Source organism: Jaculus jaculus, chromosome 11 (genome assembly GCF_020740685.1).
Source record: "Jaculus jaculus isolate mJacJac1 chromosome 11, mJacJac1.mat.Y.cur, whole genome shotgun sequence".
In the NCBI taxonomy this organism is placed as follows: domain Eukaryota; kingdom Metazoa; phylum Chordata; class Mammalia; order Rodentia; family Dipodidae; genus Jaculus; species Jaculus jaculus.
This window is the reverse complement of record NC_059112.1, coordinates 49,398,248-49,420,690: the sequence shown is the minus strand read 5'-3', so window position 1 is coordinate 49,420,690 and position 22,443 is coordinate 49,398,248. Positions and strand designations below refer to the sequence as shown.

General features: G+C 40.0%; 1 protein-coding gene across 6 annotated transcripts in view; it reads right to left on the bottom strand.

Moving 5' to 3' along the window:
- Ldb2 (LIM domain binding 2) overlaps positions 1-21,658 on the bottom strand; it is a 390,814-nt gene extending 369,156 nt beyond the window's left edge. For 2 of the 6 annotated variants that reach the window (XM_012948219.2, XM_045130216.1), the window contains exon 1: positions 21,303-21,657. In XM_012948219.2, the coding sequence (XP_012803673.1) occupies positions 21,303-21,434 (132 nt within the window). In that variant the 5' untranslated portion in view covers positions 21,435-21,657. Of the gene's footprint in view, positions 1-21,302 lie in introns of all 6 variants that reach the window. The other 4 variants (XM_045130215.1, XM_045130214.1, XM_004656076.2 and 1 more) reach the window with 4 other exon arrangements.
- Positions 21,659-22,443: the final 785 nt, after the last annotated feature.

Below are 22,443 nucleotides of genomic sequence, written 5' to 3'. Positions count from 1 at the left end.
GATCACAGAAACAGGCCAGATAATGGTTGAAAGAACGCTAATGACCTCACTCAGGAGACTACATCAGATCCAGGGTAGCAATCTTTGACTGTCAACTGAAACAACTGGGACTCCAGGATGCTCATTTTCAACTGTCCTCTTTCCCTTCATTATTTCCAGGTTCCAGTCTTGGCATCTTTGGAATCTGTGAGGGTTCTTGTGCATGGGATAAGCCCATCCTCTCTAACTGCCCTTCAAATTTTTATGTTCTAAGTATTGCCAATTTGCGGAAACAGAAACTGAGACCGAGTGTGCAAATTATCTAAAATCATCTAATAAATTATGGGTAAGTAACTGCATGGGTAAGAGTTTGCTGAACTGACATGCATTTGTAATGGGCACCCAATACTGCATGGTTATTCTCATAAGCATTGGTGAAAACTCATGTCAGCATCATAGATCCACAAAGAAATCAATGAATTTATGAGGCTCCTGTAGGGAAGCTAGACTCTAGCTTTCTGCATACATATAGAGCTATAAAAGAAAGCATGCATGGGAAGCATTTAAGCGATGACTTTAAAGTTTATGCATACAACAAAAGGAACAAATTATCCAATATTTGTTGAGAATCTACATTGTGTCAGATGCTACTAAGCAATATTGCAAGAGTAAAGTGTCTATGTTTCTACATGAAGAAGAGGATAGGGGCTGACAGAAAACAATAATGCCATATTAAGGCTTAGAGGATAAGGGAAGATGGACCAACAACATGGCAATAGGCTTAGAAGAATCACAAGAGCATCTCAAAGACAAGAAGCACTTGAGCATAGGGCCACTAATAACTAAGGAAAAACAAATAATGAACTCAAAACCAGCAAAGAGAATGAATTCTCCATCCTTGCTTTAAAAAATAAGAAAAGATGTTGAATAAACTGGTAAGATGAAGAGGTCATCAAAAGTAAAGCAAATATGAAGCAGGAAAGGAGAGATATTGAGTGACATCTCTCTTCCAGGGAGGAAGAAAAACTGTCCAGAGTGGATGAGCCCCCAGAATACTAGCATGGACATCATTAAACCAAGTGCTGAACACCCACATGCATGCTATTGACAGGAACAGATGCAGTTGTCTTAGAAGACTTCCTTCAGTGTTATTCCACTTGTGTTAGAGCTTGGAGGAGCCCTTCCTACCCAGAACCTTCCACAGCCAACCCACTGCCCATCAATTCACTGTCCTCTTTTACCTACAAAAAAAGATAGTATTCTGTTCTAACTTTAATTTATCTTCCTGTATCTGCTTTTAAATCTTGCCAGATGATCCTTTATTCAGCAGCCTAAAAAATGGTTTAAAAATGGCATTCCAGTCATGTACCCTCCTTAAACCTGCAGCAAAAGATTGCTCTTAGAATTTAACAAAGAAAAAAAAAAATACAGCCGAAACTCTCAGCAGGACCTCAGTATCACAGAGGCTGGCTCCAGCCTTATCCTCAGCTCCAGATAGCATCCTGAATCTCCCTGCTATCTGAACTACAGATGGCTGCTCTTCCTGTCACAGGATTCTAACCCTGGTCATTCCTGCTATAGGAGGCTATCTGGGCCTCAATGACTTATTTTCCAGTTAAATACAATCTGTTCCTTAATCTCAGCTGAAACTTCACTTCCTTAAAGATTTCCTTGACCAATATCATTGCCTCATTCCTTTTTAATAGTGTGTAATAATTTTTAAAAATATTGGATTTTGTTGACATTCATTCATTTACATATTTTTTATTATAATACCCCTGCTACCTGTCTTTTTTTCTATCCAGACAGTCCCCCATGTATATCCATGTCTATTTTAAAATCTATACTGTACATATGAAAGAAAATATGCAATATTTGACTTCTCAAGTATGGCTTATTTCACTTAAATATGATCATCTCTAGTTTCGTCCATTTTTGGAAAATGACATAATTTTATTCTTTATGCTTGAATAATCCTCCCTTCTATAACTATACCACATTTTCTGTATGTGTTTATCCATGGATGGGCACTTCGTTCATTGTATAACTGGTTATTGTGGGTGATGCTGCAATAAGCATGGCTGTGCTGGTATCTCTGTTGTACACTAGATTCCTCCAAGTACATACCCTACCCAGGACGGCCCTGACCACTGCTCCTACTAGTCTACGCTGTGTTTCTTTTAGGCTTTCATAGAAACATGTTTGATTCTTCCAGTGAATTTGTCCTATTGTGTTGCTGTATCCATTGTAACTGTAACTAATTACAATGAGTAATTTTAATACATCTCTCTTACTTGTTTGCAAGCGTTCTTCAATAAAGCCCCTGTCTGATTTTCACAACAGTGAATGCTAAGGTCTGATCCTGCTCATTGTGGATGGGCCACATGAGGGAAGAAGGATGACCTTCACGAATCTGTTCAAGAGCAACACACCCTCAGGCCCTCATTGGCCTCTTCAGGCCTGACTCTCGTTCGCCAATTTGCATGTGGCAAGTTGTGGGATGTTTTAGGCCTTCATAATCATGTGACCATAAATGTTATTAATCTGTCTCTCTTCATATATATCCTACTGGTCTGTGGAGAATTCTGACAACACATATGGGATAGAAGAAAGAGAAGAGTGTTTTCCCCAGAAACAAGTTCTTCTGACTTCAGGCTGAAATGTGAGCCAAAATGAGCCTTTCTCTGGAAAGTCTCCTCTTCTTTGTTCTCTTGGTGGAAAGCTGGCAGGACAGGGCCAGATCATGTGACATGTGGCAGCATGACCTCCTCTGTGCATGCAACAACCTCGACATATGCAGGTTCTCCTGGGCTGAGGCTGCCAGCTAACCCAGTCCTGCCCTAGACCTGTCTGACTGCTGGCATCTTGGAGCTTTGTTGCCTCGTACCAACATGTGCTTATTCACCTCTAACAAATCTAAATCCAGAATCACCTGTGAAACCATTTCAGCCTTCTCCCTGACATACAACCCCTACTTCCTCCTACACGCATTATATTCTAATGGTAAAAGATTGTATCATCTTGAAACTTCTGTGCTCAATCAAGGTTTCGTAAACATCTACTAGAGTTTAAGTCCTGTGCTAGACTGTGCTAGGTGACCAAATTAAATAAGCACAGATCTGCACAGTTACATAGTTTCTGTACTACAGAAAGGCAGCTGGCCAAAGAGAAAGAAAAAAAGAGGGAGTTGAAACCTAGAACACTCTGCCAAGCATCTGGGAGCCAATTGTAGGCCAGGGGGAGCAGGAGACCAGGCAACTCTTCCTGTACACACAAGGGCTCACACAACTCACTCTGAGACAAGGTGACATGTAATTCACATACACATCTTCTCTCTGTCCTGCCCAGAAGCCAGGATGGGGCCCATTTATGTGAAACTTGCATTTAAACTCCTCTGGTTTTATTTATTTGGTTAAAAATGTTCTAGGCTACCTCTTCTGCCTCTGGCTGTGGGTTCTGTGATGCTGATATGGTCTCTGAGCTCAAGGAGTCAGAAGAGTGTGACCCTCACAGTGGATGATCAGTATACACATATAGGGAGCCTGGTAAAAGATAGGAGCCACTGAGAAACCTGAGACTTCTTCATGTCTCAGCTTCCTCACCTGCAAAATGAGGTACTGTGTAGAGAGTCTGTAGTTGAGAAGTAAGCTTCTGATCTGGAATTGGGCACAAAGGCATTCAAACCATAATTTGGCTCTTGTTGGCTGTGAAACCCTAGGTTGATGACAAAGCCTCTTTCAACCTCGGTTTTCTTATCAGAAAGACACAGAGATCCTCAGAGTTGTGGGCTCACCTGAGATAATGATGTAACAGCACTTATACAATGGACAGACACAAGGCAAAAACTCAGTAATATCCACCATATTTATCATTGTTCCTGTCTTGCTCTCATCTAGTCCCCTGCATTCAGTTATATTCATTCCTAAGTGTTCAAGATGGTCTAGAGCTATAACATAGCTGGGTATAATCCCAGTATGTAACTGATGTAATCCACTATGGAACAACCTAAAAGTCAAATTGTTATGGCCAAGGTCTTGTTAAGGATTATTACTATTATTTTTTTTACCTATACTCAGACAATTTCTCATGGCCAAGAAAATAAAAAGGATTAGTTTTGTGGTATCTTAGCTTTAAAATGGGCTTAGGAGGCTTTTTAATGCTCTTCTTCTTCCAAAGTTTAGATTATAGTGGGTTAAGGGACATGATTATAGCCATCGTGGAGCATTAAAACTTCCTACTACTATCTCCCGCTTTGAGGATATTTAAGGACCTTAATTCCTCCAAAGAGCATCAGATATCCAAGACTGTGAAGAAGTGAATGGTGCCTTAAATCAGAAAGAGTAGTAATTATATCAATTTATGATATGACATAAGAAATTTAGAGTGACTATGTGTGTGCATATAGTGTTTCTCAATAGCACAATCCCTGCTGAGACAACTCCTAGTCTTGCTGCCAATCACATTTAATAATTAGACACCTAGCTGGTGATTTTACCTGCTAAGCTGTGTGCATCCTGAGGACAGGCTTTTCTTGTTGTTCTCCATCACTGAGAAAATAATAAAGAAAACCCAGTAGCTAAGGAGCAATGAGTGAGCCACTGCAGTTCCATCTGAGACACAACAGAATGCCACTGTGAATTCTACTTCCCAAAGGGGTTGAAAACCAAAGCCACAATAAAACTAACAGCAGTTATTTCTTCTCAGCCTTTTCCTTGTCTCCATTAAAAAAAAAAAAAACAGGAAATATAGAATTAGGATCGGAAACCATTCCCTATCATTCGCTCTCCACCTCCTCCATCTTTTCATTATGCCTAGAGTATCTGGTATCCCTTCAAGGAGGTCTGCAGAGAGTGTGTTATAAAGGGCTGAGCTCCTTGCACATACAATGGAGTGAATTAAGGTTGAGATTTGAGCTTCTAACTATAAATGTCTTGACATATTTTCTTTCAGACAAACTCCTGGAAATATAATAAACTATATTTTAATGTTTATTTGTTTCAAATATGGTATTTTTTCAACAGATAAATGTAAAGTTTTGAGTCTGGAAAAAATAGGTTTAAATCACCATCCCAGCAAGCACTTTTAAAAATACTGCACACAAGTGATCATTTCAAAGCAGTTTAATGCACTCAACCAACAGGCATTAACAGTCTTTTCAGAATAACTTAACACCTTAAGCTTATTTTCTAGTCTTCGTTCAGCTGAATTTTAACCTTTCTGGGGAGAAAGAGAAAAAAAAACCTGATGGTACTGGACACCCCCTGAACTCTGTAATTTTAGTACATCCTGCATTTGCATTTGAGCTACTTTTATGATGGCAGGAAAAAACAATCTCTGGGCCTTCCTCTAGGTTCAGGTTCTAAGACAATGGTACACAGAGCATTTGCAGGAAAACAGGGCCTTTCCAGCTACAGCCACTTTGTGTGTGGAACAGCAACATAGCAGATACTCAGTAAGATCCTCACGCCCAGGAAGGCAGGAGAAAAATAGCAGAAGAGGCTCCACGGAAAATCAAGATTGTGCTGTTAGCTTTGATTTTATGTTCCAGCAGAAACCAATAGTCTACCTCCATGCAATCACCACCCCAAGCGGAAGAGAGAACCTTGGAGTTCCTATGTGCTCTAATTCAGAGAAGTGCAGGAAGGAAACAGGCTCAGGAAGGGGAAAGACATCTCCAAGGCCATGGGCTTCAGTTTAGGGAGGGAGGAAGGTGAGAAGCATTGAAGAAAAGCACTCAGAGAATTAACAAATGCCTATAGCTTGTAACAAACATGGAGGACTATGCAGGGAAGAGTATAGCCAACTCCTACAAGATTCCCTCCTGATCCTGGCAGTCTTATCTACCCTGTCCCATTTAGCACCAGAAATGTCCTCTGATGTGGACAAACAGTTCTGCACGTTTGACCAACATGGTCACTACCTCTCAGAGGTTCAAGTTACATTTCTCGGGGGTGGGATAGGGTCTCATTTCATTTTCCCTACCTGTTTGACTTACTGCCACATCATTGTAAGGTCCTTGACCATGCTGGCTTCCAGCTGAGGATGTATTCCAAGAAACAGTATCAAGTCTTTCTGATTCTCCCCACCCCCCAAGTCTCAATTCTGTTGAGGCAGGAAGAAGACAATGCACCAGACACTCTGGGACCTGCTCTGAAAAAGAGCTGCTCAAAGTTTCACGTGCTATAGTAGGACCACAATAATGCACAAAATAAAGTGCAGCAGAGCAAATTATATAACCTTGGCTTATGGTAATTTTACATCTTAAAAAAAAAAAAACACAAGAAAATCTATCCTTTGCCACAGACACACAAGGCTAAAAATAGCTCAGGCAGTCAGCAAGCATGTAGAATTTTTCTGTTCTCCATCCACTCTGCAGACAACATGCTCCAAAACAGACATCAGGCTTTCCTCCACAAGGAACCAGAAAGATCTTGAGTGAGAGATCATATTGTTTCCCTCAGGACCCAAAACACCTCCGTTAATTCCCTCTGCCCAACATTAGAAGCTAATGCTGACTAGATTTTTACTAAAATATGAGGACTTAAATCTAGGACTTAAAGACTTTTTGTCCTTAAATTTCCTTCTGGAGGAGTGAACAATCTATGAATAGAGATTACTATTAACCCTTTTTATCAGAGGGAAAAATTAACTCACAGAGAAGCTAATGATTGAGGCAGGGGGGTCTACGTGTACTTGCACTCTAAAGTCCATCTTACCGTCTCTACAGTCTCTAGAGGATGAAGCTCTGCAGTAGCCCTAGTTGGCTGTACCAACACCTTCATGCTCAGGCTACGCTTCCTCTCCAGATATATTTCCTACCACTGTTACCAACCCCACCCTTCAAACACACTCATATTGGTGTAGGGCTTGAGAGTAATGGCTGTCCTTTCTCATTTCTTAGAGGACTTAACTCGTGGGCTGAGGTGATGAAAACATCAATGGCCACCAAAGCAGTGCCTGAGTCAGTGGCTCTCAAATTCATGGTCACATGCCTACCAGCAATTAAGGAATTCAGACAAGACACGAACAATTGAAAGTAGATTTATTAAATGGATAGTTATATTTAATTAATAAATTAAGTATTAATTTATTAAATATATATCCCAAGTGAGAAGGACAATGAGAAAGGCCAGTGGGTGGGCAGTACTGGGGGTATGGGTGGTGTTGTTCATGTGCATGTGGGCTGAACCAGTGAGGGGTCCACACTCTGTACATGTTTCCTTGGCCCTACTAGAATATGATCAGGCTAGCTCCATTAACCAGGGAGATAATCAAGCAGCATGACCACAGTCACCTTGTCCACTTCCTTCCCCAACTGGATATCTTCATTCCAAAGGCTATTGGATGAGTCCTTTTCCTTTTTATCCTCGAGTTACCTATGGCTTTTGTGGGTTAAATAGCTTGTAATTCACAATGAGACCTGTGCTGGAGAAGTTAATTCCTATCATACCATGTAGACCCTAGCCCAAGCCAAGCTTAAATCTCCACCCTTCAAATACAGCATCACCTTTTAAGGATTTTTTTTTTTTTTTTTTTTTTTTTTTTTGCATTTGCTGTTTCTTCTACCTAAATCATCTTTCCCGATATCCTTCCTGAGTTGGCAAATTCCCCCTCTCCCATTTAAGAACTCTCTTTCCCACAAATCCGTACTTTATCCTCACAAAGTTCCAAATGCTGACCTCTCCATTTCTAGACCAGGGACACTACATGTGGAAAAGTGTCAGTATCCATTAAACAAGAAAGTCACAGTAGTAACACAGGCAGTATACTAACTAAGCACTGTATGAAAGCACTCTTACACGGGCTTCTCAAGGCAGAGACTTGGATTCTATCACCACTCCCCTCTTACCCATGAGGAAGACAGAGACCGAGAAGCATCCATACACTGACCTAAGGCTACAGCACCAAGTAAAGAAATAAATTTGTATGAATTGGAGAGCTAAGCACTTAATGAAAATTCTGTGGTAGGGGGCACAACCTACCATTTCCTAGTAACGGTATGAGGCTTATTTACAGAATGCATATTACCTACATAAAACAGTGATAACTCAGAAGCTAATTACAAAATGGTAGCTTCTGTGAAATACGCCTTTTAAAAAGGATGGTTATTGGACACAGTGGATATCAACTGCCATGCAAAAAATGAGAGCATGAATAAGATAATACCTGACCTAGGGGTTCCTTCCATCCATCTCAATGAGGACAATAAAATAGCATGCATGCAACTCATGATACAGTCCAATCTAAAGGTGTCCTTTTTCTCTTTGACCCAAAAACATGTTCAAACAGGGACATAACTTAGCCAGAGTGGCATGTTTTAGCTCAGCACTGACTTAGCAATTCGAGCTCCTTCTTTCCAGTATGAACTGTGCAGAAGTCTGTTTAATGTACAGATGTTGTGCAATGTTGTCTGCTTCTTCATGCAGAAATAATAAAAAAGAAAAAAAAGTAGGGTGGGTGTTTGCCTCACATAGAGATGGGAGTCTGTTTTGAAAAGTGAGAGCCCTGGATCCAGGATTTTTGACTACACTAAAGGCAAATGACAATCACAACAGTCACCTTAGGTAAGTACATGCTAGCATTTTTCAACTTACTAGGCGGGGAAGGTTGAATGCTAAGAATATTGAACCCACTGAGTACAATTATGGTAAAAGGGGCCAAATAATTTATACTATGTATGTATGTATGTATATATGTATGTACGTATGTATATGTGTGTGTGTGTGTATATATATATATATATATGTAACATTTATTGCATATATAAGATACATATTATATTGAGCCTATATACATATGCTATGTGGCATAAGTTTTCAAAACAGAAACAGATTTGTGAATAATTTAGGAAACTAGAATTACATTTTGGGGGGTGTATATGTGTGCTTTCTATGTGTGTGTGCTGTGTGTAGTATATGCACATGGGTGTGTGCAGATGCATGTGCCCCGTGCACATGCATGTGGAGGACAAGAAGACCCTCAGGTATCCTTCTGTGTCACTTATGGTCTTACTTCCTTGAGATAGTCTCTGACTGACCCTGGAGCTGCTCCTGTCAGTTACACTGGCTGCACAGGGAGGCCCAGCAATTCATTGGTCTCTGTTTTGCATAGGACAAGAGTTGCAAGTGTGTAGCCATGCCCAGCTATTTATGCAAGTATGGGGAATTGAATTGAGGATGAATCAGGCTCTCATACTTGCTCAGCAAGCTCTTACCCACTGAGCCATTTCCCTAGCTTCTGGAATTACACTACAAGAAGATTTAAAGAGAAGATGAAATGTCTATGATTTCAGATGACAGAATTGGATTCATAGGGATGTTCCATGTGCTTTTGAGATGTAAAGTTGATGTTTATGTATAGGTACAGTAAGGCTACTTGTTAAGATGGTAACAGCAATCTGCGCTTGTATTACAGCGAGAGAGAGAGAGGGAGAGAGAGAAAGTATAAGCATGTCAAAGCTTCTAGGCACTGCAAATGAACCTAGACACATGTGCCATTTTGTGCATTTGGTTTTACATGGGTAATGGGGAATCAAACCTGGGCCATTAGGATTTTCAAGCAATCACCTTTAAACATTGTGTATCTCTCTGTCCACTCAAAAAAGTATTTAGAAAGCACATGTAACTCCATTTCAGATAAAATGGTAAAAAAACAATCACAAATTTAACAATCAGTAGACTTTAGACATGCATTTTTAATATCAATAGCATGCTGTTATACATAAACCCCCTTTCAGGCATTTGGGCAGCTGAAGAGACCGGACAAGGCTGAAAACATACAAGCCTTTTATGAGACTGAAACGCATTCATGGTTGGTTGGTAAGAGGTTTAGGCATATGTTCTAGGTTCCTTCGCAGATCCAGGTGACCCCTCTCTGGATCTGCACTCTGTGCCTCAGATGGGAGGGGGAGTTAGGCAATCTCTTGTGTATGTTCTAGTCCCAACAAAGCAGGATTCAGCTAAGTCGAGAGAGGCAAACCTTACCAACTCAGAACTGTTCAAAGGCAGGTAACATGTATGACTGCTTAATTTCAATTCCAAGTAAGAAACATACATCAAGTATAGGTTAATTATGGTTAAAATAAAACAGAGGATGAGTTGCTTTCTCTGTGTGTGCTGCCAAACGGTCTGCAAGGTTTATTGGCTTAGCTTTGGCTTGTCTACACAGATTTTCAGAATCAAGATAAAATCCCCATAAGTCCTAAAAGTTGACCTACATTGAGATGCAAAATTTAACAAGCACTTCCTACTGGGGGGGAGGGGACTGAATCTTCAAATAATTTTATCTATGCTTTAGTTATGTAATCTACTTCTCCAGAAAAGCTGATGACAAATTATTATTCATGTGAAACTCTAAATAAAAATCACAATTGTCCAGTCAAGGTAATGAAGATATGTGCCATTTAAAGACTACACTATACACATTGAGAGAGGCTTTCCTGTGAAAGGAGTAAGAAAACTGAACACAATGTGCAAAGGTAAAGCAGAGACAGATGACACGCAAACCTAATCCCCATCCAGAAGGAGAAGGCACAGTTCTTCTCCGCACATCTCTGGTTATGCATTTCCATTTATGGCATCATGGTTATCAGCCCAAGTACCCAGGGGGTGCTTCAGGCTGCCAAGTACTGGCCCAGCTTTCTTGGAGGTACCTGCTCAGGTAGCATATTGGGAAGTGCTCCACTTTAGAAGAAATGATTAGTTAAGGCCTACAGGGCTATGCTCTCCAGTCCTCTTCTGGGGTCACTGTTTAAATAGACCCTCTAGGGCATGGTGAGAGGAAGCATTTCAATGTGCTATTATCTCCACTGAGTTCATAGATGGAGCAAAGCCCAGCCACAAGAGAGAGTGGTCCTTTCCTGACAGGATGGAGTCCACATGACCTCATATAGTGGTCGACACTTAATACTTATTCACAGGTACTCTAAGAGATGACCATGACCTGGGGCTTGGGACAGATCCTAGGCTCTTCTAGTCATCACTCTCGCACAAGACAGTATATGTCGTAACTACTATATAACAATGAAGATCCCCAACAGAATCATACCTATGATGAGAACACCCATACATTGGAACATGTCATGGCTAGCTATTGAAGTTATAATATGCTAGTCCAGGCCATGTTAAAGGTCTTTTTAAAAATACTTTTAGGAAAGCAAGCAATATATTGCATTTCTTACACCACTTAACTTGCTAAAGGAACAAGAATAAGGATGTGTTCATAACCATCACAGTTTCCACTATTTAGTATCTATGATACACAGATATTTTTGCAAGTATTAGTTCTTCCTGGTTTAAAACCAAGTCTTACAAAACTCAGGCTGAGAAAAGTTAGGAACCTTTCCTAAGATCACAAAGCAAATAGGAAACAGACATAAGGTTTGAACCTAAATCCACTTCACTGTAGGTCATATTGAAGTTTGGGCCTATATATTGATATTGTATCTCTCTTCACAAAAAAAGGGAAAAAAATGGTGTGAAAAAAATATATACATACTTTCTAACCAGAACCTGTCCACATACATACACTCTAAACACTAATCGAATTGAGATAAGATTCTATCTCTCTTTCCCTTTTCTCTTCTCTCTTATCTCTCTTTCTTCTCTTCTCTTCTCTTCTCTTCTCTTTTCTTTTCTCTCTCTCTCTCTCTCTCTCTCTCTCTCTCTCTCTCTCTCAGTCTAACACACACAGAGACATGTACCTCATATGGTCAGCAAATACAACATTATAATGTTATTATAGGTTACAGCATCAAACATGGATAAAACTTTCCATATATGTTCTTTGTGCTAATCACTTCAGATACGCTAAGTAGTGGACCTGGAAGCACTTTCTTTAAATGCAAAGTGCTCCCAGCAACATGAGGCACTGTCACAATTCTTAAGACAATTCATCCCTGTGGGCCCTCTGGTAGATCTGAGAGAGAGGCGGATATACCAAATGAGAACACACCTCTAATATCACTGAAAACATTTTTTTAGAAAAACTTTCAAAAATGTTTAGTGTGTGTGTGTGTGTGTGTGTGTGTGTGTGTGTGTGTGTGTGATACATCAGGGTCTCTTATGCGGCAAATGAGTGCCCCTATGGCTTTATATGGGTAGCTGGAAAATTGAACCTGGGCAGGCAAGCTTTGCAAACAAGCAAGCACTTTTAACCACTGAATCATCTCCTCAGCCCCACTGAAAATATTTTTAATCAAAAGTCAAAAAGAGTCCCAACAGATTCACACCACAAGGCAAAATATTCCAGTCACACTTCTTTTACAGAGGCAATAGAAAGAATCTCAGGGCATTCTGTTTTGCAGGTGGGGATGCGCCCCCTAGCTGCTGGGTTCACAGAGTCATCTACAACTAGAACTATAGTCAATTGCAGGTAAGATTCAGGGCAAATGCCTGTGCAACTATAGACATGGCCAGAGCATCTGAATTTCCTTATTTGACATGTTAGTCTTATGCAATGGGAACGGATCAGGTAACTGAGATAGACAGCCATGTCCCTGCCTTTACGGGGCTCTTATTCCATGCAGACCTGAGGACATAAAGATGTTAGCACATGCCCGTTGTGGTTATTTCTATGAAGCAAACAAAGAAGGCATGTGACAGGAAGTGACCAGGGTTCTTCTTAGTTGAATCAGCTGAGTAAGACAACTTTGAGAAAGGGACATTTAAGTTGATCATCAGAGGAAATCCTACTAAGACATTTTTACCTTCATTCTCCTTATTTTATTTGAGATATCAAATTGATACCTGCAAAGAAATCCAGCACCTTGCCAAGGTCTAATTCAGGTGAAGTTTTAATTTATTTATTTAACAGAGAGAAAGGAGAGAGAGGGAGAGAGAATGGGCATGCCAGGGCCTCCAGACCCCGCAAACTATCTCTAGATGCATGCACCCCCTTGTGCATCTGGCTGATGTGGCTAACATGGGGGAAATGAACCTGTATCCTTTGGCTTTGCAGCAAATGCCTTAACTGTTAAACCATACCTCCAGCCCAAGTTGAAATTTTTTTATTACTAACATGCATTTTGCTAGAGGAAGCCATTGGCCCCATCCACTCTAGAGGGCAAAGGCTCAAGCTCAGCAGCTGAGCAAATTAAAAGGCATAAGAGCAGGCCCTGTGGCTTGAGTCTATGCAGGCATGGTAGAAAAGAAAGGCTGCGGAAAGAAAGAGATCCATTGGACTTAGAGACAGAGCAAGTGCTTTAGAATCTGGGAGTCATGTGGTCTGATCTACACATGAAATATCCCCTGGGCTGCTTGCAGAGAAGGTATTGCAAACTGAGTAGAAGCAGGGAGAAAATATTCAAATTTGAGGAGAAGGAATTGCCCTTCTGTTAAATGGTCTGCCACAGCTTTAATGATTTTTTGTTGTTGTTGATGATGTTTGTATTTTGTTTTTATTTTTTAATTAGAAGACTAAACTGCCAAATGAAGCTAGTGGAGGGTAGTACTGATGTGGGCACAGTGTGGACCTACAACAGGAAGTGGGCAGCAGGAAGAAAATCTTCACTTGAGGAGTTAGACAGACCAGCCCTTAAAGAGTCACACACCAGGATGTCCATACAGGACTCAATCTTTTCCTCTCTGGGCCTCAGTTTCCAGTTAATGCATGAATCTCAGGCCTCGCAATGAACCAAAAAAAAAAAAAAAAGGCTCATTTTTATCTCCAATCACTGGCAAGCATCTGCTGGCTTCAAAGGAAGCCAAAGTGGGATGCAATTGTCAAAAGGAAACATCTCTTGCAAAGGTCTGTAGAGTCAGGGTGTAGACACAGACTGCCTCTATGGAGTAGAATCAAATAGGATCAGGAAAGATCCAAACACAGGAGTTGTTTCTCCTCTTCATTCTGCATCTTTGTCTCCTCCCCTGTTTCTAACTGATTATTTGCAAAGAGAGCCAGTGCTATGCCAAGTTTTACTTCTATCCTAATCTCGTAGTACTTATGTTGGCTACCATTGCTGTCTTACTCATCTTCCTACTACTTAAAACAATCCAGCACTGGGTATGGCAGCACATGCCTATAAATCCAGCACTTAGGATGCTGAGGCAAGAAAGCTGCTGCAAGTTCGAGGCTGTCCTGTGATACATAGTAAGAGCCAATCTAAACAAACAAATAAAAGACCCACAAACAAATAAAATGTCACCAAATACTATCTTCAACAGAGTCAGTCACTGAACAGAAACCTAAATATTTTAAAGTAAAATAAATAAATGAAATTTCTAGGAGGCAATGTATAATGTTCTCCAACAACGTCAGAGACCTTTCAGGAAAAGTGACATCATCAAGTATTCAATAGGGCAAGTAATTTAAGTTCCTACTTTTCATTTTCAATAATACAGATATATTTTCCATTCCTAACATTTCATGTGGTTTGTTTTGAAATGAAGTCAGTCATCTGAGACAATTTGTAGATTTGTGTGCTATCATAACTCATATCATACATGCATGACAAATGTGAGGGGGCAACCTTTAAGCTAACTCATCCTCAGAGAAACAAACAAATGCATTCACATTCTTATTTCAAGAGGTGCTCAAGCAAAGAAGTTCAACTTCCAATGCTGAACGGCCAACAAGTAGGGGCACTGGGGCAATTTTTTCAGCTGTGTTCCCCGTTTTCTCATAAGTAAATGTAGAAGTTAGTGTCACCTATCTCTTGTAGTGATTATAAAGCTAAAGAAAGTACCAAGAGTGTGCTGGCTCAGGAAACATTGTGGAATAGGGAGTGGAAAGATTGTAAGAGCCATGGAGTGGGTAGGATTACCCTGAGGAACAGCACTCTCTTCCCCATAGGGACTGACTTAGGCCTTCATGACCCCACCATGAATATCATAACCCCACTGAGAAGAGCCCCAGGGAGAAAGGACCAGGGAGACAGGGGTGAAAGGATAAAAGAATATAATCTGTACACACACAAACACACACACACACACACACACACACACACGTACACACACACACACTAGCCAGGCATGGTAGCTTATGCTTTAATCCTAGCACTTGAGAGGCTGAGATAGGAGAACCACCTTGAGTTTAGGGCCAACATGAGCTATGCAATATTTCATGTTAGCTTGGGCTAGATTTAGACCCTGCTTCAAAAAGTATTAACAACAAAATTTCAATATCTAAAGTATATACTAATGTTACTATTTTATATTTAAGTTATAACTTTTAATTATAAAACTATAGTGATCTAGGGTTTTGCATTTCATTGAAGAAATAAATAACAATGACTTAAAATTTTTGCTGAGTGAAATAACATGCCATAATTGGTAATCTTAACCATCTTTCAGGAAGGTATTCACCAGCACACTGGCACCCATGGTGCACAGCATTTGATGTCATCAGGATGCCTCATTGTGGTAGCTGGTTTTTGTGATTCCCTCCAATACTGAGTTGCAGACTTAGAGAGTCTCAGTAATCCCAGAATTTGACACTGTTGCTCTCTGTAAGAATTCTTTCAGGATGGAGAGATGGCTTAGCAGTTAAGATGCATGCCTGCAAAGCCTAAGGACCCAGATTCGATTCTACAGGTCCCATATAAACCAGATGCACATGGTGGTACATGCACCTGGATTTCATTTGCAGTGGCTAGAGGCCCTGGCGCACCCATTCTCTTCCTGTCTCCCCCTTTTTCTGTCTCTCTCCCTCCTTGTGTCTCTAATAAATAAATATTTTAAAAATAAAATCTTTCAAAAAAAGAATTATTTCAAGAATGACTGCATTTTAAGTAGTAAGCTTTTCCTATGTTCAGATGAATGTTGCCAGAATTTAATTAAGAGGTGGGGGTAGGGCACCCTCTAGGCTCAAAAGAAGAAAAGAAGGAAAGAAAAGAAAAAAGGGAAAAGTACTGGTCAAAATAGAGCTAAAAGATAAGGTAGTTTAGATTAAACCATTGAACATTTTCTATTATATGTATATTTGGATCAATTACTGCTTTGAGACCCACCAACCAAATCCACATAAAAATGTGTATATATGAATTTGATTCTTAACCTTTTGTAAAAGTGGGTATTTGTTGTGGTTTATATTTTGTTTGATTATGGGAAAGGGGTGCTCTGTGTTCTCATGCAAAATGATTTAATGTGGGCAATTGTAATAAAAGGAGATTTATGGTAATGTTGTCCATACAATTTAAATTAACTTCTTTCTGAACCCCAAACAAAAAGGGAACTCAAAAAATGCAGTCCTTAAATCCTGCATCATAATTTACACACCAAAAGGAGAGAAACTGTAAATGTGTCTTGATTTTCAGCTGATAGGAATCTGCTTTGAAAGGAAACTAAAAGATTTTTTTTTTCTTCTTGGTCTCCTACGAATTGTTAGTTTGCTTCAATTTTTAATTAAAAACAGTGCCCATACTAAGAAAATGGGGGAAAGACCTCAGGAAAATAAAATCAGTACAAGAGCCCTAAAATTTGTTTTCTGAGTCCATGTAGAAGGCTTGAAAAATAAGTTTAGAAGTTTTCATTTTTAAAACTGCGCTTTTGGTTTCATTTAACATTTTCAAAATAGCTACCCCAGCCCCTCCCCCATCCTCACCAACCTCCTTCAAAAAACTTTGGAAGTCCTTTTTTATAACCCCGAAAAATAATTCATATAGCTCACGATAGCAGCAAGTTTCTTTTCTAAATTTCCACGAGGGGAGGGAGGAACTGTCATGTTATCACAAAGCACATTTCTTTTTTTTTTTCACCTATCCAAAATAACCTAATCTCATTTTAACTAGATTTTATCCAAACATCAATGATACTAAGCTATGCCATGAATAAACATGGCATTGCAACGTGAAACCCTGTGACCCAGTATATAAAAATGAGCTGAAGTAAAAAGGAGACTGAGAAACCCCCTCCCGGGGAGTTATAGAGTTGAGCTGAGGAAGGGTGGAAAACGGCAGCTTTGAATTTCAAGGTTTTCAAACAGTTTTAATGTTCATATCAAATCCTATAAAAATATACACTGTAATTCTAATAAAAGTCCTCCATGAACTGCTTCCTATTATAATCACCATTTTCTCTTTTAAAATAGGGTGTCATGTTGACAAAAAAACAAACTCAAAACCTAAAAGTACTAACATGCTACTACTGGTGTTTTATGGTATTTTATTAAAACTAGGGTAGTGCCAATATGAAAAATGCAGAAACTTAAAAGCATCTTTCAAAACAGAGAAATTTTGGGTCATTGGAATAAGCAAACAAGATATAGAAAACTTATGCACAATGACAAAGAATTTTATAACTCTATTTGATGAACTGACTTAAATTCTATTCTAATCCAATGTTAGTGAAATCCTTTCACTTAAAGTAGTGTTCACTCTGACATTTATCAGAGATAGCATCTACATGTCCATCTCATAGTCCATACGACAAGAAATAAATTTTAAAAATAATGAGTGTTTTGTTTTGTTGAAGCTTTTCATAGAACAAATCTTTAAGTTTTTTGTTTTTTTTTTTTAATTTTAACAAATGTTCTATCTGATTGTACTTTGCGCATGTTTTTCAACTATAGTTGTACTGTTGTAACCTTCCAAACTATGTTTGGCACAGTGAGACCATTCAAATGTATGAATTTTGGAAGACATGGGGTTACTTAATGGTAACATGCACAATGGAAGATATACCTGTCTACAAACAACATTTTTGCAAATACCAAAAGTTTCACTTAATTCATTAGAAAATGTATGTGTGGGGGAGGAATTGCACATGTTTATTCAAATCTACTGAGATTCTGGTGCTATCAAGAAGTTTCATTGCCCAGATGAGCCCAAAACATTTAAAATATATTTTTGTATTTTTCATTTACATTTTAATGGATTCATGCTCCTTTCCAAAGAGGTGAAGTCCCATATTGTAGACTCTTCCTTTGGTTGGCCAGAAACATGGATTTTGTAAGTTCATGTTAAAATAACTGTGGGGGTGTGAGGTGAGCACATTAAGGGGACTGGAGAAGGAATACACATAAAACTTCAGATCTAAGGGAGATAACAGGCTCTGAATGCAGTAGATTGGATTGGAACTTCAATGGAACAATTCAGTAGTTCTCTTTCCCCTATTATCTTCTGGATGCATGGTTTAGCTAGTCAGTAGCTGTTAACTGAGTACCTACTTAGTGCAGGAAGCTGCTTGGTCTTGTTCCTAGCTTTCAACCAGCATTACAGAATACAGGCTTTAAAATTTCTCCAGTAATAACTGACTATTTCAATACCATTTATAATTTTGAACTAAAAACCATCAAGAAATAATAATAATAATGTTTGTGTCCTTTATTGTGTTTCTTAGTACTTCCTCACTGTAAAGAAAACCAGTTTGAACTTCCAAATTCAAGGGTCACTGTAAGACATTTGCAGGTAAGGAGATCAAGACCCACAAGGTAGAAAGTGACAGATACAAGTTAGACAAAGGATTAGCTCACAAGTCAAAGCTGTTTGGAGCAACACTACCTGGTGTGTCTGCAGGACTTTGTTTTAATTGGAAGAAATGTCCATTGGCAAATGCTCTGGGGGACAAGCATGACGGAGAGTAAGTATACAACATGGTTCTTCATTAATTTATTTTCATAAGCAATTTCTACCAACTTGATTTCAGTTTTTTAAATCACAACATGACTTGATATAATTTCTTTCTACCTAAGTTGGAGTTCCAAAAGTAATAAAATGAGTATTACCAAGGTGTGCACATGCATGTATTTATGTGCATGGGCATATGTGGTGGGTGTGGTATCAAAAGTAAAAATCACACTGTGTATTCAGTGAGATAAGAGAAAGAGAGCAAAAGAAGGAGTGAGAGAGGAGATAGGAGTGAAGTGGTTATTTACCATGGTAGAATTCTAAATGTGAACACTTGACAATCTATTTGATTTTTGCGTGTAAACAAATGGACAACTCTTGCTGCACATCCCAGTGCTCCATTGTAACTAAGCCTGTCCAGGGAGCACAGCAGCTTCCGCTTGATTGACCACCGTCGGAAAAGTCACCTGTAACTCTTTAATGTAAAGTTATTCATTTTCTCTAAGTTCACATCATTAGCAAAATTTAATGTACAACGAGAACACTTAACTACTTGGGAAACAATTAACAATTCCTTTTATCATATGATATAAAAATAACTTTATGGTATTGAGACAGAAGTGTCAATGTAATTATTTGGATCATTAATCTACGATGATCTATGAGGGGTGAATGTTTGGGGCAGGTTCTAGGGTTCTCTGGGAAGCAGTTCATAGTGTTTTACTGCCATACAGAATTAAAATACAAGCTTTGTAGAACAGCCTTTCCTCTCCCAGTTCTTCAGCTGTGAAGTAGTTTCTTTTACTTGAAGCAAAATCTTTCAAAGTCATAGCACATAATCTAAAAGTTACAAGTTCCTTAGTTTACTTTCACACAAGATTCACAGGCCATCTTTGAAAAGTGCTCTACCAATGGGTCACTTTCCAAATATCTTGTCTCAAACCTGATACAATAGGTCAGAGCTTATTATATCCTGGAGATTTGCACAAGGGCCTGGGTGCGGAGGTCTCCCAGCTCAAATCTGGCTGCCCAGGTCTGTTCCAGGTAGAGTTTCAGTGGCACTCCAACCCAGAGACAAATAACAGGCCCACCCCACTGCAGAATGGCAGGAAGAACTTCCTCCATGAGACCTCAATAACTTTCTAACATGTAAGTTGGACACCTATTTCTAAATCCTGTTGATAGGCAAGAATTGAACCATGATAAGACCCTGGTTTATTTTTAAAAACTAATTATGCTTAGAAAAAAGGTTATTTTTTTCTTCAAAATTCCATCATTATTAATGGATACCTGAACTTCATGTCATCCCTTGATACCTGAACTTCATGTCATCCCTTATCCCTGAATTCTGAAAGCAGGATGGGTCAATAATCACAAAGGCAGGTATGTAAGATTCCCTCACACTATTACAATAATTTCAATGGAAGATATAAACTGTAGTACACATATAGAGAGAGGCATACACAAATAATCCATACAAGTGCAGTTTACTACCAAGAGTCCACCACCCTAAATACAAAAGTTTACACTTCTATAGAAGTTACTGCCTTCTTCAGAGAGTCACAATGCTAATAATTATATCTACCATCTACAGTATATTAACATATATAGAAAATAACAATGATAAAAGACAGCCCAGCTTTTAGAAAAACACAAGTCCTTTTCCAGCACTTAGCCAATCAGAAAGCAGGTCTTATCTTGTTTGCTGTATTAAATGCATTAAATGTCATAAATTTTCTATGCTTTGTTGACAGTTCAAGCAAGGGTGTTTTGTTTTGTAAAACTTAATTGAATCTCTTCCACGAGTTAAAAGTCAATCTGCCATCTAATATGTACCAAAGCTATTCTCAAAAAGCTCTCTGGCATAAATCCTGTGTATACTTGTAATCTTCAAAGAAAACTCCTTTCCCAGGGATTTCTGTTTCCCAAACTGACTTTGGTGCACCTATATTTCAACACAAAGCCCCAACTTACAGGAACAACCAACAGTAAACTCGGCCATTCAGCCAGCCCAGGAAAAAAGTCAACTGACATTAAATATTTAAATTGCAGGAGCTTTGCATTTGCAAAGTTCTGAAAGTCCTAGCCCCAGCTCCCAGAGTTTGCTCTCTGCCTAAGGCTGGGAGGCTCAGCTCCCCCCACCCAACTGATAAATGTCCAAAATTCCTGCTGGCTTGAATGCTGAGCCAGCCCCTGTCCCAAGGTAGAGTCCATAGGAGGCACAACCTTTTGTGAGAGGAGAAAGTCTACAGCCCTCTTGCCCAAAAGACTGGTTTCTGAATTTAACACACAAATATGCAAACATGTGTCCCTCCAGGGCTAGTTGTGAAAAGTAGGCAAGGCTAGTCTTTTGCCTCCTTTAACTCCATTTTAGTCACTTTGAAAAGCAGGTCAAAACAGACTTCTTCTGGAATGTGTATGAGGGGTGTGTGTGTGTGTGTGTGTGTGTGTGTGGTGCATTACCACATGCAAACAATCACAAAATCTACTGGAATTACATCCTAAAAACAGGACCATTTAAAGCCTGTGAACACCAGAGTCCTGGGAAACTAGCCTTTCTGGAGACCCTGCATGTGAATCAAGTGTGGGGCTGTCTGTTTCAAGATTCGGCAGAAACTGTCCCCTGCTCCAAGAGTTGCTGTCCCTGAAAACACAGCGTTCAAACTAGTGGATTCATCCTGCGCTTATTTCCACATACGTGGTAGTAGCTGGTGGGACACTTCCCATAGAATTCAGCCAGAAACCCGGGAGAAGCCCATGAACAGTTTAAAAAAAAAAAAATCCACAAACACAAACACGCCGCCAAGGTTGAAGTACTTACCTCTGTGCGAGACTGCAGTCTCTTGTTCATCTCATAGATTCGGTACTCTGGCTGTACCATGTATGGTGTATGTCTCCTATAAAATGGGCCGAAAGGAGAAGAATAGAAGGGGTCATGTGGTGTGCTGGACATCTTGCCTGCTTGTCGAAAATCAAGCTAAACAGAGTATCAGTAACGTCCATGCAGAGCACATGGGCAGTGTTCCCCACAGTACAAAGTAGGCGCACCACACACTCTCACACACACACAGAGGCAGGCAGGCAGGCAGGCTGAACACACTGGCTGGGAAGTGCTGGGGGAGCCCTCTATAGCGAGGAGAGCGAGCGGGAGGAGGGAGGGAGAGAGGGAGGGAGGGAGGGAGCACGGGAGAGGAGGGAGAGCGCAGAGCTCCGAGGGAGAGAGCGGGAGGGTTGGAGGTTGGTAGGGAGGAAGGGAAAGAAGGAAGGAGGAAGGGAGGGAGAGGGGGAGTAGGGGAGAGAGGGACTGTGAGAGAAGCTGGATAGCTGGAGGCACCACTGCTTGTTTTTAAAGAAGCAGTTGGTGGAGAGGTCATTTCCTGTCCACACTGTAGTCTAGTTCAAAAATATAATTCTCCTCATAGTCTGACAAGAGGTCTAAGGCTGGATTTTAATTTTTTTCCTCTCCAGCCAGGACCCTTCACAACCTGATTGCTAAGCTTGTTAGCATAGAGGTGGTTCCCCCCCCCCCCCCGCCCTGACAGTCACAGTCTGTTGTTATGTATCAGAAATGTGATGACTACCAAATACAGAAACACTGGCACTGTGGCCCCCAAATTTGAGCTGGTGATTCACTCCCTTGGGAAGACTGCACTGGGCTCTAACCTCCCTGCAGAGTTTTGGCTGTACCTGCTGTCCTCCTTGAAGTCTGCAGTGTCTTTGCTTTACCCTACCCCAACCTTCCAAATCTGCCCTTTGCCAGTCCTTGCCTCCCCTCCAAGACCTCAGTCAAGCCTTTTAAAGGTGGGTTTTGGGAACCTGGATTTGTTTATCTGCACATTTCAGCTAAAAATAATTATCTTTACTGCGTAGTTATCTAAAAAACATAGCCATAAAGCAATGGCCTTTTTCTCCCCCCTTAGAAAGGAAAAAAATCCAAACAACAGACCTCCCAATAAGACAGA